The following is a 16,166-nucleotide window of genomic DNA, read 5'->3' on the forward strand; positions in this document are numbered from 1 at the left end:
TTCAAACATCCCAGGAAGGATCGGATTGATGCCAATGATCTAAGGACTTACTCAAATTTTAGCGATTACAAACCAGATGATTCTTTTGTGTCCACCTCCCCATGGCTCCTCACCTGGAAATGTGAGTAAGTCAAAAGCCCAGAAGGGCAGGGCATGTTGATTCCCCAGCTGCTATCCTCCTCTTGATTTTCCCCATTGATCTCAACAAAAAAAATGCCGTAAGTACTGCTGACTGTTAGTATACTGCTTTGAAATTTTTTTAAAAAAATGGCCATACAGAACAGTAAAGTGCCTGTGGGAGGGTTGAGCACATTGTATTGGAAATCTCAGTGGTCTGAGGTTGGTACCTATCCAGCATGGAGAGGTATCTGGGCATTGTATGTCTTCAAGCCCAATTCAGGCACAGAAGAGTGGGGTGGGGAATGGTGTGCAACATCAGTCCTTGTGATTAGCAGGTAGTATCAGACTTTTTTGAGGAACGAGTGGGTAATTCCTTTACATTTTGATTGTAATAGAACTAGGAGTAATTTTATTACTTTTGAGGCATAATTGTAATGTTTCCAGCATTGCTTTGGGGCATTACTTGGGGGGGAGCAGGGGAAGTCTTCTGCTCCTCTGATTTGTGGATGAAAATCATGTGCCTCAAACTGGGCTTCTGTGCAGTGTCACTCTTCCCTCATGCTCTGTGGGTGGGTAGGAGGTGACGAGGGAGGAGGTGGAGAGTGAGACAGGGTGGAGTGGAGAAAACAATTGTTTAAAAAAATGGACAGTGGTGGCGAACAATGGAGTGGAGGGAGAAAGGAGCCGGAGGGCAAGAACATGGATAAAGGAGGAGAAGGAGGCAGCAGCAGAATGGAGATAAGGAACTGTGGAGGTGAAAGATGACAACGTGTGTGTGTGTCTGTGTGTGTCTGTGTGTGTGAATACTGTGCTTGCACTTGGCACACAAAGTGGCCTCCACCACCTTCTCTGGCTACTGTGCTGCATTTGCAGTATTTTAACTTTTTTGCATCTCAGGGGAAAATGTTTGCTTGGGTGAGTGTCCCTTAGTTGGTGGCAGGGCAGGGTCCGGGAGGTGGTTAAGTGAGAGAGATTATGCTGGCTAGCTGAGTGGAGGGTGGGGGTTGCACTTGGTTTGACATGCAAAGATCTGAGTAGTGGCCTCTGCCTCCCTCCCCACCTCCCTTACCAGCGGAGAGATCACCATTGATATCTTATGGATACAAAGAATTATTCTACTACCACTGTATGTGTGTGTTTATTTTTAATGTTGTTTTAGGTTACTTAGATGTGCAGCAGCCAAGGCCAGCACCTTGTAGGTGTTTTTTTAAAAAGTAACTGAAATGTAATTGTAGTGATTACTTTTGAGGAAAAGTAAAGTAATCAGTTACTTTCAGAGCAATTGTAATCGCAACGGTAATTACTACTTTTTTGGGCCATGCAATTGTAACTGTAATTTATTACTTTTAAAAAGTAATCTTCCAAGCTCTGGGTAGTATGAAGCCTCCGGATTGATCAGGCATTCTAGAAATACTGGGAACTCCGTCCTCACTTTCAACAGCAGTGCCAGTTGCCCTACAATTGCCTGCTGCATCATGCTGCTTCTATCTCCTCTTGCTTCCAGGCCTAGACTGGGGCAGGATCTCATATGGCCATGGGAGGGAAGTCTATTTCAGGTCCACATTAGGTGCATGTGTGTTCATTCTCAAATCTGTTTCATCACATATCTGCATTAACCTGTTGTTGTTTCTAAAGTGTACTTTAAAAAAATGTAAATACGTATTTTATCACAAAACACATTTAAATACAGTATGTATTTTGATCTTAAAGTACATACTCGTAAGTGCATTTTAAACACATTTTGGTCCCTTTCTCTCTCTCTTTTAGCTGAGGACTGTATTGCACTAGGGCTGAATACAAGGATTCTGAGGCCTGCCCAAAGTGTAGCTGTGCTGCATGCAAAGGGCAGCACCAAGCTCATAAGAAATGGTGCATCCAGCTTTCCTGAAAGTAAATGTTGGGTAGTTGGAAGCTGCATAGTACAGAGTCAGTTGATTTCCTGGCATACAATCCTTTTACAACTGATGCAGAAGTGTCTCAGTGGGTGAGGTGGAGTCTCTATGCTAGTTTCCCAACTGGTGGGTTGCTGTTTCTTCCTGGGAGGAGCAGGAAAGTTGGAGTGTGGCAGACAACCTGGAGCTCCTGCTAGTGCATTCACACTGTGCCCACCTCCTCACCTCTGTCCCTCCTAGTAAGGATCAGCAACCCACCATCCAGTGGCCTGCTTCTGAACTGATGAACACTTCTGAACTGAACAGAGCATTTTGGGTCCTAACTCACAGGGTTTTTTTATATTAAAGCAGGGATGGGCAACCTGTGGTCCTCCTGATGTTGCTGGACTCCAGCTCCCATCATCCCCAACCAGCATGGCCAGTGGCCAAGGGTGATGAGAGTTTTGGTCAACATTTGGAAGGCCACAGATTCCCCAGCCCTGTTCTAAAGTATGTCTATTTAATATGAATAAGGACATAACTTTTTTGTTGTTGTTGTTCTCTAAGCATTGTCTCAGCTGTGTGCATTGCTAGTTCCCAAATGCTAGTTTTAGTACTTTAGAGAAACATAGCATCTGGGCTCTGCCCTGATGGTGGCAGGGTTGTCTCTCTCAGACAAGAGAGTAGTATGGGAGCATATTTCTAAAAAGCAAGTTCAAACCTTAATCATTTCATTGTGTGTCATAATACAGGTTACTGTGATATCTCCATGGCAATCCAGGATTTTTTTAAAAAAAAGATAAATAAATTGTTATAAGTCAAGGCTGTGTGTATCCCATACTTCAAGGATTCAACACACTAATGCAGAATTCAATACTGGGTGCAGAATGCAGTATTCTGATCATCTCAGCATACTCCCCTCCTCTCCAGCATCTTCTAGTCAAGCTGTTATGGCTGTGAAGATAGATAGATAGATTTGAAAATGTGTGGGTGATGCCTTGTTGAAATCTCAGAAGCCAGAGCAAGGACTAGACAGAACACCTTCTTATCCCTCCCTATTGCTATGTCGATGCAGAAAGAAATTGTGCAAAATAATATGCATGGATTCTTTCCATTTTCACTCACAGAACTTAGCATGTTTTGTTATAGAATCTGGTGTGTGTTTTAGGAGGGAAGGTGAATTCTACTGCCCAAAGTATCAGGATGTACATTGGAAGCAAAGGGAAACTCCTAAAAGCATGCAGTAGAAATTGTAATTCTGGTTCAGATTCCTAAGAGAGCAAGTGTGGATGCTTCCTGTGGTTTCCAAAGCATCTTCCGGTATAGCTAAACACACAGTTCTCCATATTAGCTAAATTTAATTCTTTCTCTGGCTCTCCCACTAGCTAGAGGCTGAGGCATTCCAAAAGGCTAGAGAGATACGTCCAACTATTAAGGAACATTATTCTGTTTTGTTAAGCCCCAAATTGCCCATCAGCTGTCATGTGGTAAGTTCACTCATAACAGTTAAAACTGTCCAGGCTCATTGCAGTGTGCTGTTCGCAGCCTATACATTTTGCTTCAGCAGCACAAATGCTCTACTATTATCTATTCATTTATATATGATTTATTTAGAAAACTCACAGACATTCACAACACAGACTGAAAACCAAATACAGAAAAAGCAATGCAAAATGGTTATAATCACCATTCCAAGCTATTATTCCTGAAAAGAAAATCAATTGTTTTAAATTTAAATTAAAACATCAGCAACAAGAAACCACAGTTTGGACTATAGCAGTAGCACTGCTATGATTTGATTGCCTGCTTCAAAGTACACTAGAAAAGACAATAATGCTGGGAAAAACAGAAGGAAGTAGAAAAAGAGAAAAGCCAAACAACAAATTGATTGATTCCATAAAGGAAGTCAGAGACCTGCTTACAAGATCTGAACAGGGTGGTTCATGACAGATGCTCTTGGAGGTCACTGATTCATAGGGTCGCCATAAGTCGTGATCAACTTAAAGGCACATAACAACAACAACATATTTGCCCACTTTGCCATGCAGGCTACAAACCTCTTATACCACTCCCCCCATTGCCATTTTGATTTGTTTAAGCATATAAAATATGTAACTAATATGGAACACAAACTGTTCTACTATTACATGGCTTCATTCATTAATTCATCCTTTCGGCAGGAAGGGCGGGATGTAAATTTTTAACAACAACAAGAACAACAACAATAATAATTATTCTGTTGTATCTTCAGGGCAGGGGTGGCTAACTTGTACTTTAGGAGCCAGAAGTCTCCCTGATTTTGAGTACTGGTAAATGAGGGTTTTAATTAACACTAGTTAAACTTTATTTTGAGTGGCACTTTCAGTGTAGCAGGAATATAGACAGGGACTACAATCCAGTACAGAGTTTGCCTGCTTCATTAGGCTATAATCCTGATGTGGACTGCAATCCAGCACTACTTTAGCCTACTGAAATTGAGCTAAGCATCAACAAAACTTGTGCCAGATTATAGCAAGGGCCTTTAAATACAGTTGAGGAAACTCAGCCATTTACTTCTTCAATTTAAGGACAGTTACTTTTGCAAACATTGAGAACAAACCTGAATGTTGCCTAGGAAAATGGGTTACTTCAGCAAGCCTGTTTGCTAAGAGAGCACAAAAGTTGGGTGAGGTATTTGTAAGGGAGAATTGATGGGTGTTGGTGGTGCTTAATCCTTCCTGTGCCCACCAATTCTGCCCTCCTCCTGCATAGCTTCCCAGCCATTCCCTACCCCAACCCCAACCCCAGTGAGGCTTATTTTTGTTCTTGGGCTAATAAAGGTTACAACAGATTCATTGTTAACCAGGAAGACAGGCAGGTGAGGGCTGGCTGAGGGTAGACTGAGTTTGGTGGGGCAGTGCCCCCTTTGCTCCAATGGACCAGCCTCCACTGTGCAGGAGCACTGAAGGAGCTGCAATTCCCAGAGTAGTTTAACAGTCAATTCCTCTTTCCAGGGAACATTGGGAACTGTAGCTTAGGGAGGAGCAGAGCTTGGAAAAGTTACTTTTTTGAACTACAACTCCCATCAGCCCCAGACAACATGGCCACTGGATTGGGCTGATCGGAGTTGTAGTTCAAAAAAGTAACTTTTCCAAGCTCTGGGGAGGAGGATAGATGTCTCTTAACAACTCTCATCACCCTTCACAAACTACACTTCCCAGGATTCTTTGGGGGGAGCTATGACTGTTTAAAGTAGAATATTAGTGGGATAAATGTTTAGTGCAGATGGGGCCACCGTTTGCATGACGAAAATAATCCACACAGTCTATATTCTCAGTGTCAACAACTAGGTTGTGTGAACTGGTCTCAAGTCCTGTTGGCTTCAAGCAAGCTTACTTCCAAGTAAGTCTGCTTGTGGTGTTGGCCCTAGGCCCTAATGGAGAAGAAACATCAATCTTTATGGGTGGGTGGGTAGGAATATTTTCACCTGAGGGAAACTAAAATAGGGGAGAGTATTCATGCACTGCATGTTAGAGTATCTGTTTTTTCTCCTTCTCCCTGTCCTTATTGCCTTAACAAGGATGTTGAAATGAAACTTGCAACTCTCTTCTCAGGCTGTAAATAATGAAGAGCCTTTCTCAGACTAGTCTGTTGGAGGGGGACAGATTGTTATCCAGCCTTGTCTCTAGCTTGGCAGTTCTCTTGGTTTCAAGCTACAATACAGGGCTATCTCAAGATGATGGTATGGTGCATCAAAGAAAAATCACAAGAGCATCACTTCCCATTCCTCGACCACTCCCCAACAATCTCTTTTCTCATATTTATTTAAAGAACATTTTCTCCAGAAATAGGACGGCAAAGGTTTAATTAACCAAAGGTCCTGAGTCCACAAAATGTAATGAGGAAACAAAGGCAGGTGCAGGAGAACACTAGAAACTATAATACTAAATATGCAGGAGATGGTGTGTTTTCATGGGTTTGTGCTCAAGGGGTGGACTGTATGTGGGCCCATCCTGTGGAAGGGGCACATTAAATGCTTCAAGGTCTATGGTCTGCATGGGGAAATAAGTTCAAAATCAAACCCCAATGAGGACCAGACAAGTAAAGTACAGCTACTCACAATATCTTGAGGTTTTTCGTTAGATATGGGATCAGGCCCACAACTCCGCCTGCGCTTCCCAATCAGTATAGTCACAGCTTTCCATTCAATGCATCCCAAGGCAACCCCATAGCCCCTTTCCCAAAGTTTCAGTATTTGGGGAGTGACAGGTCCAGGGGCTCTGCTGCTGACCCCTTCTTAAGATACCCTGTGGCCACCCCCAATGGCCAGGTCCTCCCAAATCCTAGACTAACAGGATGTGGGGAACCTGGAGAAGTCTTCTCTCAGGGCTGCCTTTGCTATCCTCAAATGGGAGAAGGAACTGTAGCGGAGCCAAGAGAGTTAGTCTCTGGTCACCCCTCTCCATTTCTAAGAGGCTACTTTCCACCTGCCTACAATTGTTTCCTCTGGGTTATCTATGCTCCTGAGCTTCAAGGTGGTAGTAGCTTCTCCCTGCCCCACCCTGCGTCTGCCTGTACTGGCTGAGTAGCAGCAGTCTTGGCGCCTTGAGAGGCAGATTGGGACTGCCTTAAAGGGAAAGTGACAGCAAAAAGCTGTTTTACCAGAGGTGCTCCTCGGAGCCTCTTCACAGACTGCTCAGAGGATCATTTTGTCCACAAGTACATCTATGCTGATGGGAAAACATCTGCCTGGACAGAAAAAATAAGTGTCCAATGAACTGGCAACAAACAGGAAGCCAAACCATAAAAAATATGGGCAGCTATCATTCAGTTTCCTAATTATTCTGGTCAGGTTCCAGTTCAAGCACTCAAGAGTTTAAACTGCAAAGAGTCATGTGCCATCTTAATGACTAACCCATTTATTATATCACAAGCTTTCATGGACCACAATCCACTTCATCAATCAAATACATGAAGTGGTATCCTGAGTTGTAGGTGTGTGTACATACACACACACACGGAGTGGAAGAGACTGTAAAAAATAAATTAGAGGGAGATGAAATGCAGAAAAGTACAGACAGTGATAATCACACACTTAACAGTGATAATGCCCCACCCAACCCTGTAAATATATATGCACCTGTAGCTTAGGACAACTCTTCATGCATCTGATGGAGTGGACTAATCCATGAAAGCTTATGCCATAATAAAGTCTTTAAGGTGCAACAAGACTCTGCTGTTTTTGATGTAAAAGAGTAACATGGCTACTCCCCTGGAAGTCATTACAGTGGAAGGCATGAGACTGTTAAGGAATTGCCAGATAGGAACACTTCTGGTGCAGTTCATCCTGCTGCAGGTCAGCAGGCTGAAGTGGACTGAGCGCCCCATGGTGGTTACCCAAGGGCTAGTAAAACTGCTGCTGCTGTGGCTGTGCTGGAACCTACACAGTGTGGAGGAGCTGTGTTGTTTACACTGCATCATGACTGATTTTAATGGTCAGCTTTTCGGCATTTGGGGACGGCTTTACAGAGTTACAGCAGACAGAGAGATCAGAGGCACAGCGAAGAGGCTCAGCCACCGAATCACTAAATGAATCCAGCAGTTGGACAGCTCCCTGTTCGCAGTGCAGTCTGTGCAGCAAATGCAGAAACTCAGCCAGTACGTCCCATGTGGGCTGCTTGACACATGACTCATAGTGTGGTGCTGTCTCTGCTGGATTTCTCAACCCTTTCTGGGAAGAGCTGCAGGCCCAGAGGACCATTTTATACTAAGACCTTGCCAGTTGACAGAACCATAGAGTCTAGATTGAACGACCCCTGTCTGGCAGTTCGATAACCCTGAGACATCTTTGCATGATTTCACTAGGCTTTAACCTTCATCTGGGAAAGATGAGCTTGCACATAAAAGATTGTGTGGGCAATACAAAAACTGAAGCATGCTCTTATATATTGACTTATTACAATATGACCAATGCTCTTTTTTGTTTGTCATGTGTGATGTTTTATAATGTTTTATAATGTACTGAAAATGAAATAAAACATTATTGGAAAAAAATGGAAGCATATCCTTAAAGCACATAATACTGCTTGCCTTTTGCAAGACCTAGTAGTCTAGCATAGCATCTGGGATAACGATAGAACAAAGCAGTGGTAGTTCTCCAAGGGCCGGGGGAATGGGGGATTTTCTAATCCACTAATGAGACCCACACTCTGTGAAGCAAATAGATCTCCCAGAGGGCAACTGGGGTGTTCTGCTTTGGAAAACCCAAAAGTGAGAACCATCCAGGAGAAGTGGGAAAAATATTAATTGATTGATTGACTGATTGATTAAATGTATATCCCACCCTTTCTCCCATAGGAGCCCAGGGCAGCACACAAGCAATAAAACAATGAAAACATCCAAAAGCAATTCCAATACAGATGCAAACTAGAAAGATCTCTACTTAAAAGGCTTGTTAAAAGAGGAAGGTTTTCAGTATGCAGCAAAAAGACAACAGAGACAGCACCTGTCTAACATTTAAGGGGAGGGAATTCCAAAGAGTAGGTTTCACAACACTAAAGACATGAGTCCTATGTTGTATGGAACAGACCTCCTGATAAGATGCTATCTGCAGGAGGCCCTCAACAAAGTGCAGTAATCAATTGGGTATATAAGGGGTGAGATGTTTGTATGTATGTGATTATTGATCCCCTATACTTTCCATCCCATATGGATGTCTTAACAAGCAATATAATCATAAAACAGTAAATCATAGAACGACAAATCAGCTGAGCATCGTCATAATAAACAGCCATAATTAATCTTAATTGACATTATCATAAAAGGCACATTGAAACAGGTTCATGTAAAGATGATGTGTAAATGCGCTTAAAGATGAAACCTGCCAGCTCTCATGGGGCAGAGAGTTCCACAGTCTGGGTGCCACTGACGAAAAGACCTTGTTGTGACATTTAGGAAGCAAAAATAGGATGCAGTGGGAGATTAAGGTAGGGGATCGTTACACCCTTTTGGCTTCAGTTCTGTGCAGATTCACTTGGGAGTAAGGCCCACTGGAGTCTCCAAGTAAGAATGCATAGGATTGGGTTGTTGTTGGGTTGGTTGGTTGGTTCTGGGAACGGAAGATGTGGAAAATGAGTTTGGTACTGTGTGGGATAATTGTAGTAGGCAATTACATAAACCTCTGATTGTTCCTACCTAGCTCTTGACCTCTCTTTTCTTGTTCCTCCTTCCCAGGGCAAGCCTTATGCCTTTGATCGTGTCTTCCCACCTAATACTACCCAGGAGCAGGTGTATCATGCCTGTGCCATGCAGATTGTCAAAGGTCAGTCTGGCTATTGGTAAAATGTAAAGTACAACTGGGTTGTATAAAGGGGCGGGAGGGTGAGGCAGTAAGCCCTCTGTGGAAATAGATGAGCCCTCTTTTCTCACTCACCTGCTTTGCTCTTGCAGATGTGCTGGCTGGGTACAATGGCACCATCTTTGCCTATGGGCAGACATCATCGGGGAAGACTCACACCATGGAGGTGAGGGGGTATATAATATAAGACAAGGCTGGGGAACCTGTGGGCCTCCAAATGTTGTTGGACTCCATCTCCCATCAGACCCAGTCAGGACAGCATAGTCAGGGCTCATGAGAGTTGTAGTCCAAAAACATCTGGAGGGCTGCAGGTTCTCCAGCCCTGATATAAGGGGTGAGGAAAACTGGGTCACAGTGGAGAAGCCACTATCAAGATGGTCCTATCATAACATTTGGGAAGCAAAAGTGGAATGGGGTGGGGGGATCCTGGTAGAGTAGGGATGGGGAACCTGTGGCTTTTCAAATGGTATTGGACTTCAAATCCCATCAATCCCAGCCAGCATGGAATCAAAGGAGTTGTAGTCCAGAAACAACATCTGGAGGTAGGGGAGCCTTACCTCCTTGCCAGGATCCGATCCTTTCTAGGCCAAGGCCTGGTTGTTGCACCTGGAGATGGGAGTGTTTCTTCCCAAAAACGAAATCTTAGCTGGGAAACATTTAAGGGGTCCTTCTTAGGCTCACTGCTGACACTTCTTTTCCTCCAGGGTAAGCTGCATGACCCCCAGCTCATGGGTATCATCCCACGCATTGCCCAGGACATCTTCAACCACATCTACTCCATGGATGAGAACCTGGAATTCCACATTAAGGTTAGAGGCATATGGAATGGTGCTGGGAACAGGGATATGGGCAACAATGGCCCAGGTACTAGGAACAAATGAATGATGCTTGTAAATGGTGGTGAAGTAGGTAGGAAGCTCAAACGAGATGGCTAGGAAGAGACATCCTCATCAGGGAGTTGGATGCTGTCTGGTCCAAGAGCTGGCAAGCACCCCAGGTAGTTGGCAGTCAGTCAATGCAGAGGGATAGCTTGATAGCCTTTCTTGAGAATTAGCTACCCAGACAAAGGGAGTGAAGAGGATCTAGGCGCTTCACAGAGACTGTCGCTCAGTCGAAGAGCGCATGCTTTGACTGCAGAAGGTCCCAGGTTCAAGACCTGGCATTTCCAGTTAAAAAAAAAAGCTCAGATAGCAGGTAATGGGAAAGATTATCAGCCCAAGACCATGAAAGTAGCCACTGCCAGTCAGAGCAGAGAACACTGGGCTAGATGGGAAAAAAGACTGACCTGGTATAAGGCAACTTCCTGTGTTCCCATGGTGGCATGGAAGTGGTTCTGTGGCATCCCTTGATTCCCAAGACTGGGAGGATTTGGGTCTTATGGTGTCCTAGCTCAAACTGCCTGCAATTCCCTTCTTCAACCAGCAAAAATGTTAACCTCCACTCCCTTCACCCTGACCCAGAGGACTCCAAGGTCTGAGTCCCACAGGCACTGTTGTGTCTGAAGATGCTATAAAGTTTTTGCACCCTCTTACTACTAAGCATTTATGTAATGCTATAAAAGGCAGGGAATGAAGAAAATGGGCAGTCCCCATTAATAGGTCTGAGGCTGTCCCTCTATTTTCTCATGCAACGATTGGACTGAGTTGTACTGCTTACTCTCAGTTTGAGGACTGTGGTTCTTAGAAATGTATGTGTCCACAAGGGGAAACTGGCTCAGGGGAAACTGAGGAACCCCACTGAACTATTTACTTCCTCTCCTCCCCCCCCTCTCCCTGCCCTGCAGGTTTCCTACTTTGAAATCTACTTGGACAAAATCCGTGATCTGCTAGATGGTGAGTGATCCCCAGGGATGTCAAGTGACAATGGTACGTGAAATGAGTTGCAGTCTAGAGTATTGCAAGCCAGGTGTAAAGGAGAAGGGGGTTAATGAGAAATAGTGACATGAGGGGTTGGATTCTGTCAGGGGTGGTGTTAGTGGGGAACTGAATTGAAATGTGTCTCCCTGGATTAACTGGGCACTCTTTGAATTATCTCCTCTCATTCCTTGCCGACAGTGACCAAGACCAATCTTTCGGTTCATGAGGATAAGAACCGTGTGCCGTTTGTGAAGGTAGGATTCCTTGGGAAAGTGTGGGAGCACAGGGGAGACTTCTGGCCAGAATGGGAGGGGGAAAGACAGGGAGAGAGAAAGAGAGAGAGAGTAGCATGAGGTCTGGCCAGTGGTCTATCTGAATTTCAAGCTTTGGATAAGGAGGTAAGATTTAAGCAAGATTCAAAGGCCTACTCTTGGATATATCTATGTTAAAATTGGGAACAAAGAGAGTTTAAATCTCTCTCTCTCACACACACACACACACACACACACTCACACACACACAATTTTAAAAGCAGTTATTGTGCTGGTCATTTTCAAAAATATCTCATAAAAACCCAGAAGTGCAGATATTTCTGTATAATTACTATGACCTAAACCAGTGTGTCCTTGCAATACCCTCCCTAAATGTCATCCCTGGTGTACATCCTAGGGCATCCTGCCCCAGCTGGTGCTTTCCAGATAGCGATGGAATCCCAACTTCCATAATCCATTGCTATTAGCTATGCTGGATGGGTCTGATGGGACTTGTAGTCATAAAAAAAATCTGGAGGACCCCAGGGTTAGGGAAGGCTATCCTAGGGCATCTGCCTGTGATGAGGAGTCAGGGGAAGTTGCCCAGATGGGAGTCTGAGCTTTGTGGGGCAGGGTGGTGGTAGCAGCATGAACTTAACAGGAAAGATGAGGTCAACCCCACCATATACTATGATGTAAAAAAAAACCCATTTTTTTTCTCCCCCCTCAGGGTTGCACTGAGCGCTTCGTCTCCAGCCCTGAAGAAATCCTGGATGTCATCGATGAAGGGAAATCCAACCGTCATGTGGCTGTCACCAGTGAGTTCTGAGGACAGGCAAATGAATGGGCAAAAGGGATGATGATAGTCTAGGGTGGAAGGGGAGTTCTGTACTAGCCCAGTACAACTTCTGACGTACTGGGACAAACACAGCCAACTGGCCATATGCTGTGGTTTGCTAGGTGTGTGCCAGCCCCACCCTTTTTCTGAAGGCCCAGGCAAGCAGCAAAAATGGGAGGCTTATCAAATCTTTCAGTGGTGCAAGGGATGGAGATTCCACCCATGGGATTTGAGATAAAGAGGGCCAGTGTCGAAGACTGTGATGGGCAGGGAACACGTGGATGAGATCTGACGGGTACAAGGGCCCCTGTGTAACATCAGTGCTTTGGGAAGGTGTGTTCTGGCTTCTGTGAGTCACAGCCAATTCTTAACATGTTCAATGAGTCTCGAATTCATCTGCAAAGTCATAGACAGCAGTCTTGCTGCCCCCTAGAGACAAAGTGTGGTGCTGCAGCTGCTTGCTATCAACCATGTCTAAGTCGCAAAACATGGGTGTCCTATATGTATACAAACAGTAGACGAGGTGATAACTCTCTTCCTGCGCTATTCTATAGTTGCTGGTTTGCATGGCTGAATGCTCCCCCAAATATCAAATAAACCCTTCCTTTTTCATAGAAAACTAGACAACTAAGAGAAGAGTTCTAACATAGCCTTCCTCGCATTCTATTTTTCTAGGTAAAATAACTTTTTCCCCCTTTGAGAAGCAAGAAATATTTGAGAAAAACTTTTATTGCATTTTTGGTGGTTCCCAGGCCACAAAAAATCCCCCTTCCTTCCCACCCCACAGGGTTGAACTTAATGCAATAGGACTATTGTTGCTTGTACTGTGCACATGCTCATTCCCTGTCAGAGGCAAGCATGTCTCTGAAAGCCAGTTGTTGGGAATCACAAGTGGGGAGAACGTTGTTGCACTCGGGTCCTGCTTGCGGGCTTCCCATGGGCATTCCATTGACCATTGTGAGAACATGCTCCTGAACGAGATGGGCGTTTGGTCTGATCCACCAGGACTCCTTCTTACGTTCACTCCTCTCTTGTCTCTGATCAAAGAGCTCTACAGGGGTGGTGGTGGTAGTGTTTTGAAACCTGTCTGTTCAGAGACCATAGTGAAAAACGCAGTGTCAAAAAGAAAATGAAGTTGTGTACAAATCATTAGGTACTAACAGTTCTATCATACAATCTAGAATTCTCGTCAGTCATATTGTCTGTCTCCTGGCCTAGATAGGCACTATTTCTTTTAGTGCAGGAGATCCCTCCCCAGAATTTCCCAGGCTTGGTTCTTGCCCCCCTCCTATGTTATCTCTCTATTTTACCCCTGCAGACATGAATGAGCACAGTTCCCGCAGCCATAGCATCTTCCTCATCAACATTAAGCAGGAGAACATGGAGACGGAGCAGAAACTGAGTGGGAAGCTTTACCTGGTGGATCTGGCTGGCAGTGAGAAGGTGCTGGGAGCTTAAGGAGGGGAGGATGAAGGGGCTGGGAGTCCCTGTCCCAGTTATGGAGGCAGGCAAGGTCTGATTTCTCACATTAACAAAAAGTGAAACTGTCCAGTGTTGGAAATCCACACATATTCCAGCAGTTCCTAACTAGGGCTCACTGCAATAACATGCTAACCTATCCTACTTGTCCAGGCAAAACACAGGGGGTTTGCTAAACAGCTAGGCCACAAGACCCCTCAAGCCAAGATGCTAGTGGAAGAATATTGTTCCAGCACTCTATGCCAGAAACTGAAGGGTTTTAACCCTGAGTTTACAGCTCAGTAGAGTTCGTCTACTGTTGCGGAGTATCTTAAGAGTAGCTCCTTACACCTTAGGAGTCCTTGTTCCTCAGGCAGGCACCCCGGTGTCTGGCAGCTGACTGAGCCTGCACCTTTAGGTACCTACGCTCCCCTGGACTCAGTAGCTGCTGGTCAGCCTCCTCCTCTAATCCTTCTGTCTTGAGGAGGAGGTGGGGGCATGACCCTTGAAGGCCCTAGAATCCCCTGCTGTGCCTCACTTTCTATTGACATGGTCTGCTTTTCCAAAATGTTTGCCTTGAGGAGCTCCAGGTCCTCCTCTGAAGAGGATTCCTCCAGTGGGGGCATGAGACTAGAAGCCTGCCCTTCTGCCTTTGCCTGGTCTGTAGAAGAATGTGTTCTGCTTCTTGCTAAGGCTGCTAACTTTAGAGACCGTCAGGCCTCTCCAGGCCTGGATTTGTCTATGCAACCAGCCCTTGTGAGAGCTGCATGGGCAAATCCAGGCCTGAAGGTCCTGGAATTTTTACCCTGAGACAACTGTTGTTTTGTTTTGTTTTTTTGTGGGTTTTTTTGCCAACCGATAAGGAGTTTGAGACGCTCTGGGATTTGTTTAGGTCCCTGATGTTTGGGGGGGCAGCTGTTTTCCATTTGTAGACGTGTTGGTCGCTGTTCTTTTTGGCCTTCTGGGTATCTCTGTCTTGTTTTCCCCCTACACCTAAGGCAGTTTGTCCACTGGGAGAAGAAATCTCGTGGCCCCTTTTGGGATTCAGCCCTTATTGCCTCCAGGATTATGTTCGCCATTGTAATCAAGCTCCCCCTTCTCCTGGCAGGTCAGCAAGACAGGAGCTGAGGGAGCTGTTCTGGATGAGGCCAAGAATATCAACAAGTCCCTGTCAGCACTCGGCAATGTCATCTCAGCTCTAGCTGAGGGCACGGTGAGCATCACCTCCTTGGGAGAAAATAGCTTTGCGTGATGAAGGCGTAAACACCAGATATGTGAATCTGCTGTGTCTGAGAAAGTTCAACCTAGCCTTCAGTAGAATAAAGTAGAGCAACATACAGCCAGCAGCAATTGGTGGGGCAGGGCAGCAGTGCTTATCTGACCTCTAATTACTCATGTCATTGTGGCACTGGGAGAGATGGGGGGGAGGTGGTAGTGAGGTCAGGGTGGTGCAAACATACCAGTGGGAGGCAGGGTCAGATTATCCATTAGGTTTAGTAGGCTGAAGCCTAAGGGCCCGGAGCTCTTGGGGGCCCGCGATCCGCGGAAGCAGGACAGGAGCCACAGATCATGGGAAAAGAGCTTCCGAACCACCCACCATCCCCCCGCTTCACTTACCTTTTTCTCCACTGTTTTTTGCGGTTTGCCATCAATCAAGATGGTGGCTGAGGTTTCTCTAAGGGGCTGAAGCCTCTGCCGCCAGCTTGGTTGATGGCACGCATGCGTGATACACGCGCGCATTGCTGCCATCAACCAAGATGGTGGCAGAGGCTTCAGCCCCTTAGGGAAACCTCGGCCACCATCTTGATTGATGGCAAACCTGTGCATGCAGTGCGTGCAGCTGCAAAAAAAGGAGAAAGGTAGTTGAAGCGGGGGGGATGGGATGGGATGGGATGGGACGGCGTGCGACTCAGAATCAGCCTAGGGGCCCTCCTCAGCTTAATCCGGGCCTGGTGGGAGGGCTGGATTGGCTACACTGCTGTGTTTGCAGTGTGCTGATCTCGTCTCCCCCTCTCCCTCTCAATACATTGTAGCAATGTGGATAACGGCAGATCAGGTAAGCCCCTCTGCCCCTCTGCTGCATACATCCACTGAGTGACCTGCAATCTGCAAGAGACATGTATATTATGCAGCCTGTTACTAGAGCTCTGAGAGTCCCAAAACAAAAAAATCTAGCCCTTATCTATTCAAACACTACATGTAAGTTTATTCTGTTTGAATGGCTATCAATTATAAAGTAGAGAACAAATGTAGCAGTACCTTTTATACTTTTTATATGTATAATGTTGAGCTATAGTTGGCTACATTTGTTCTGTAGGTCACACTTACTGTTTATAGGATCAAAGGAGCACCACAGCATTTAGCTGATAAAAGTCTACAGTTCCCACTGAAGAAGCCCTGTACAGTATAGGTTGAAATGCGTTTGGGATATGTTCA

At 45.3% G+C, this 16,166-nt stretch overlaps 1 protein-coding gene across 5 annotated transcripts in view; it reads left to right on the forward strand.

Annotated features, from left to right (window-relative positions):
• Positions 1-16,166, forward strand: part of KIF5A (kinesin family member 5A) — a 70,056-nt gene that overhangs the window by 21,879 nt on the left and 32,011 nt on the right. For all 5 annotated transcript variants that reach the window (XM_061614659.1, XM_061614661.1, XM_061614660.1 and 2 more), the window contains exons 2-9: positions 9,204-9,291; positions 9,420-9,493; positions 10,032-10,136; positions 11,111-11,159; positions 11,382-11,437; positions 12,165-12,252; positions 13,591-13,715; positions 14,839-14,943. In XM_061614659.1, coding sequence (XP_061470643.1) covers positions 9,204-9,291; positions 9,420-9,493; positions 10,032-10,136; positions 11,111-11,159; positions 11,382-11,437; positions 12,165-12,252; positions 13,591-13,715; positions 14,839-14,943 — 690 coding nt within the window. The remainder of the gene's footprint in view (positions 1-9,203; positions 9,292-9,419; positions 9,494-10,031; positions 10,137-11,110; positions 11,160-11,381; positions 11,438-12,164; positions 12,253-13,590; positions 13,716-14,838; positions 14,944-16,166) is intronic.

The sequence above is a fragment of the Rhineura floridana genome, chromosome 3 (assembly GCF_030035675.1).
Source record: "Rhineura floridana isolate rRhiFlo1 chromosome 3, rRhiFlo1.hap2, whole genome shotgun sequence".
In the NCBI taxonomy this organism is placed as follows: Eukaryota; Metazoa; Chordata; class Lepidosauria; order Squamata; family Rhineuridae; genus Rhineura; species Rhineura floridana.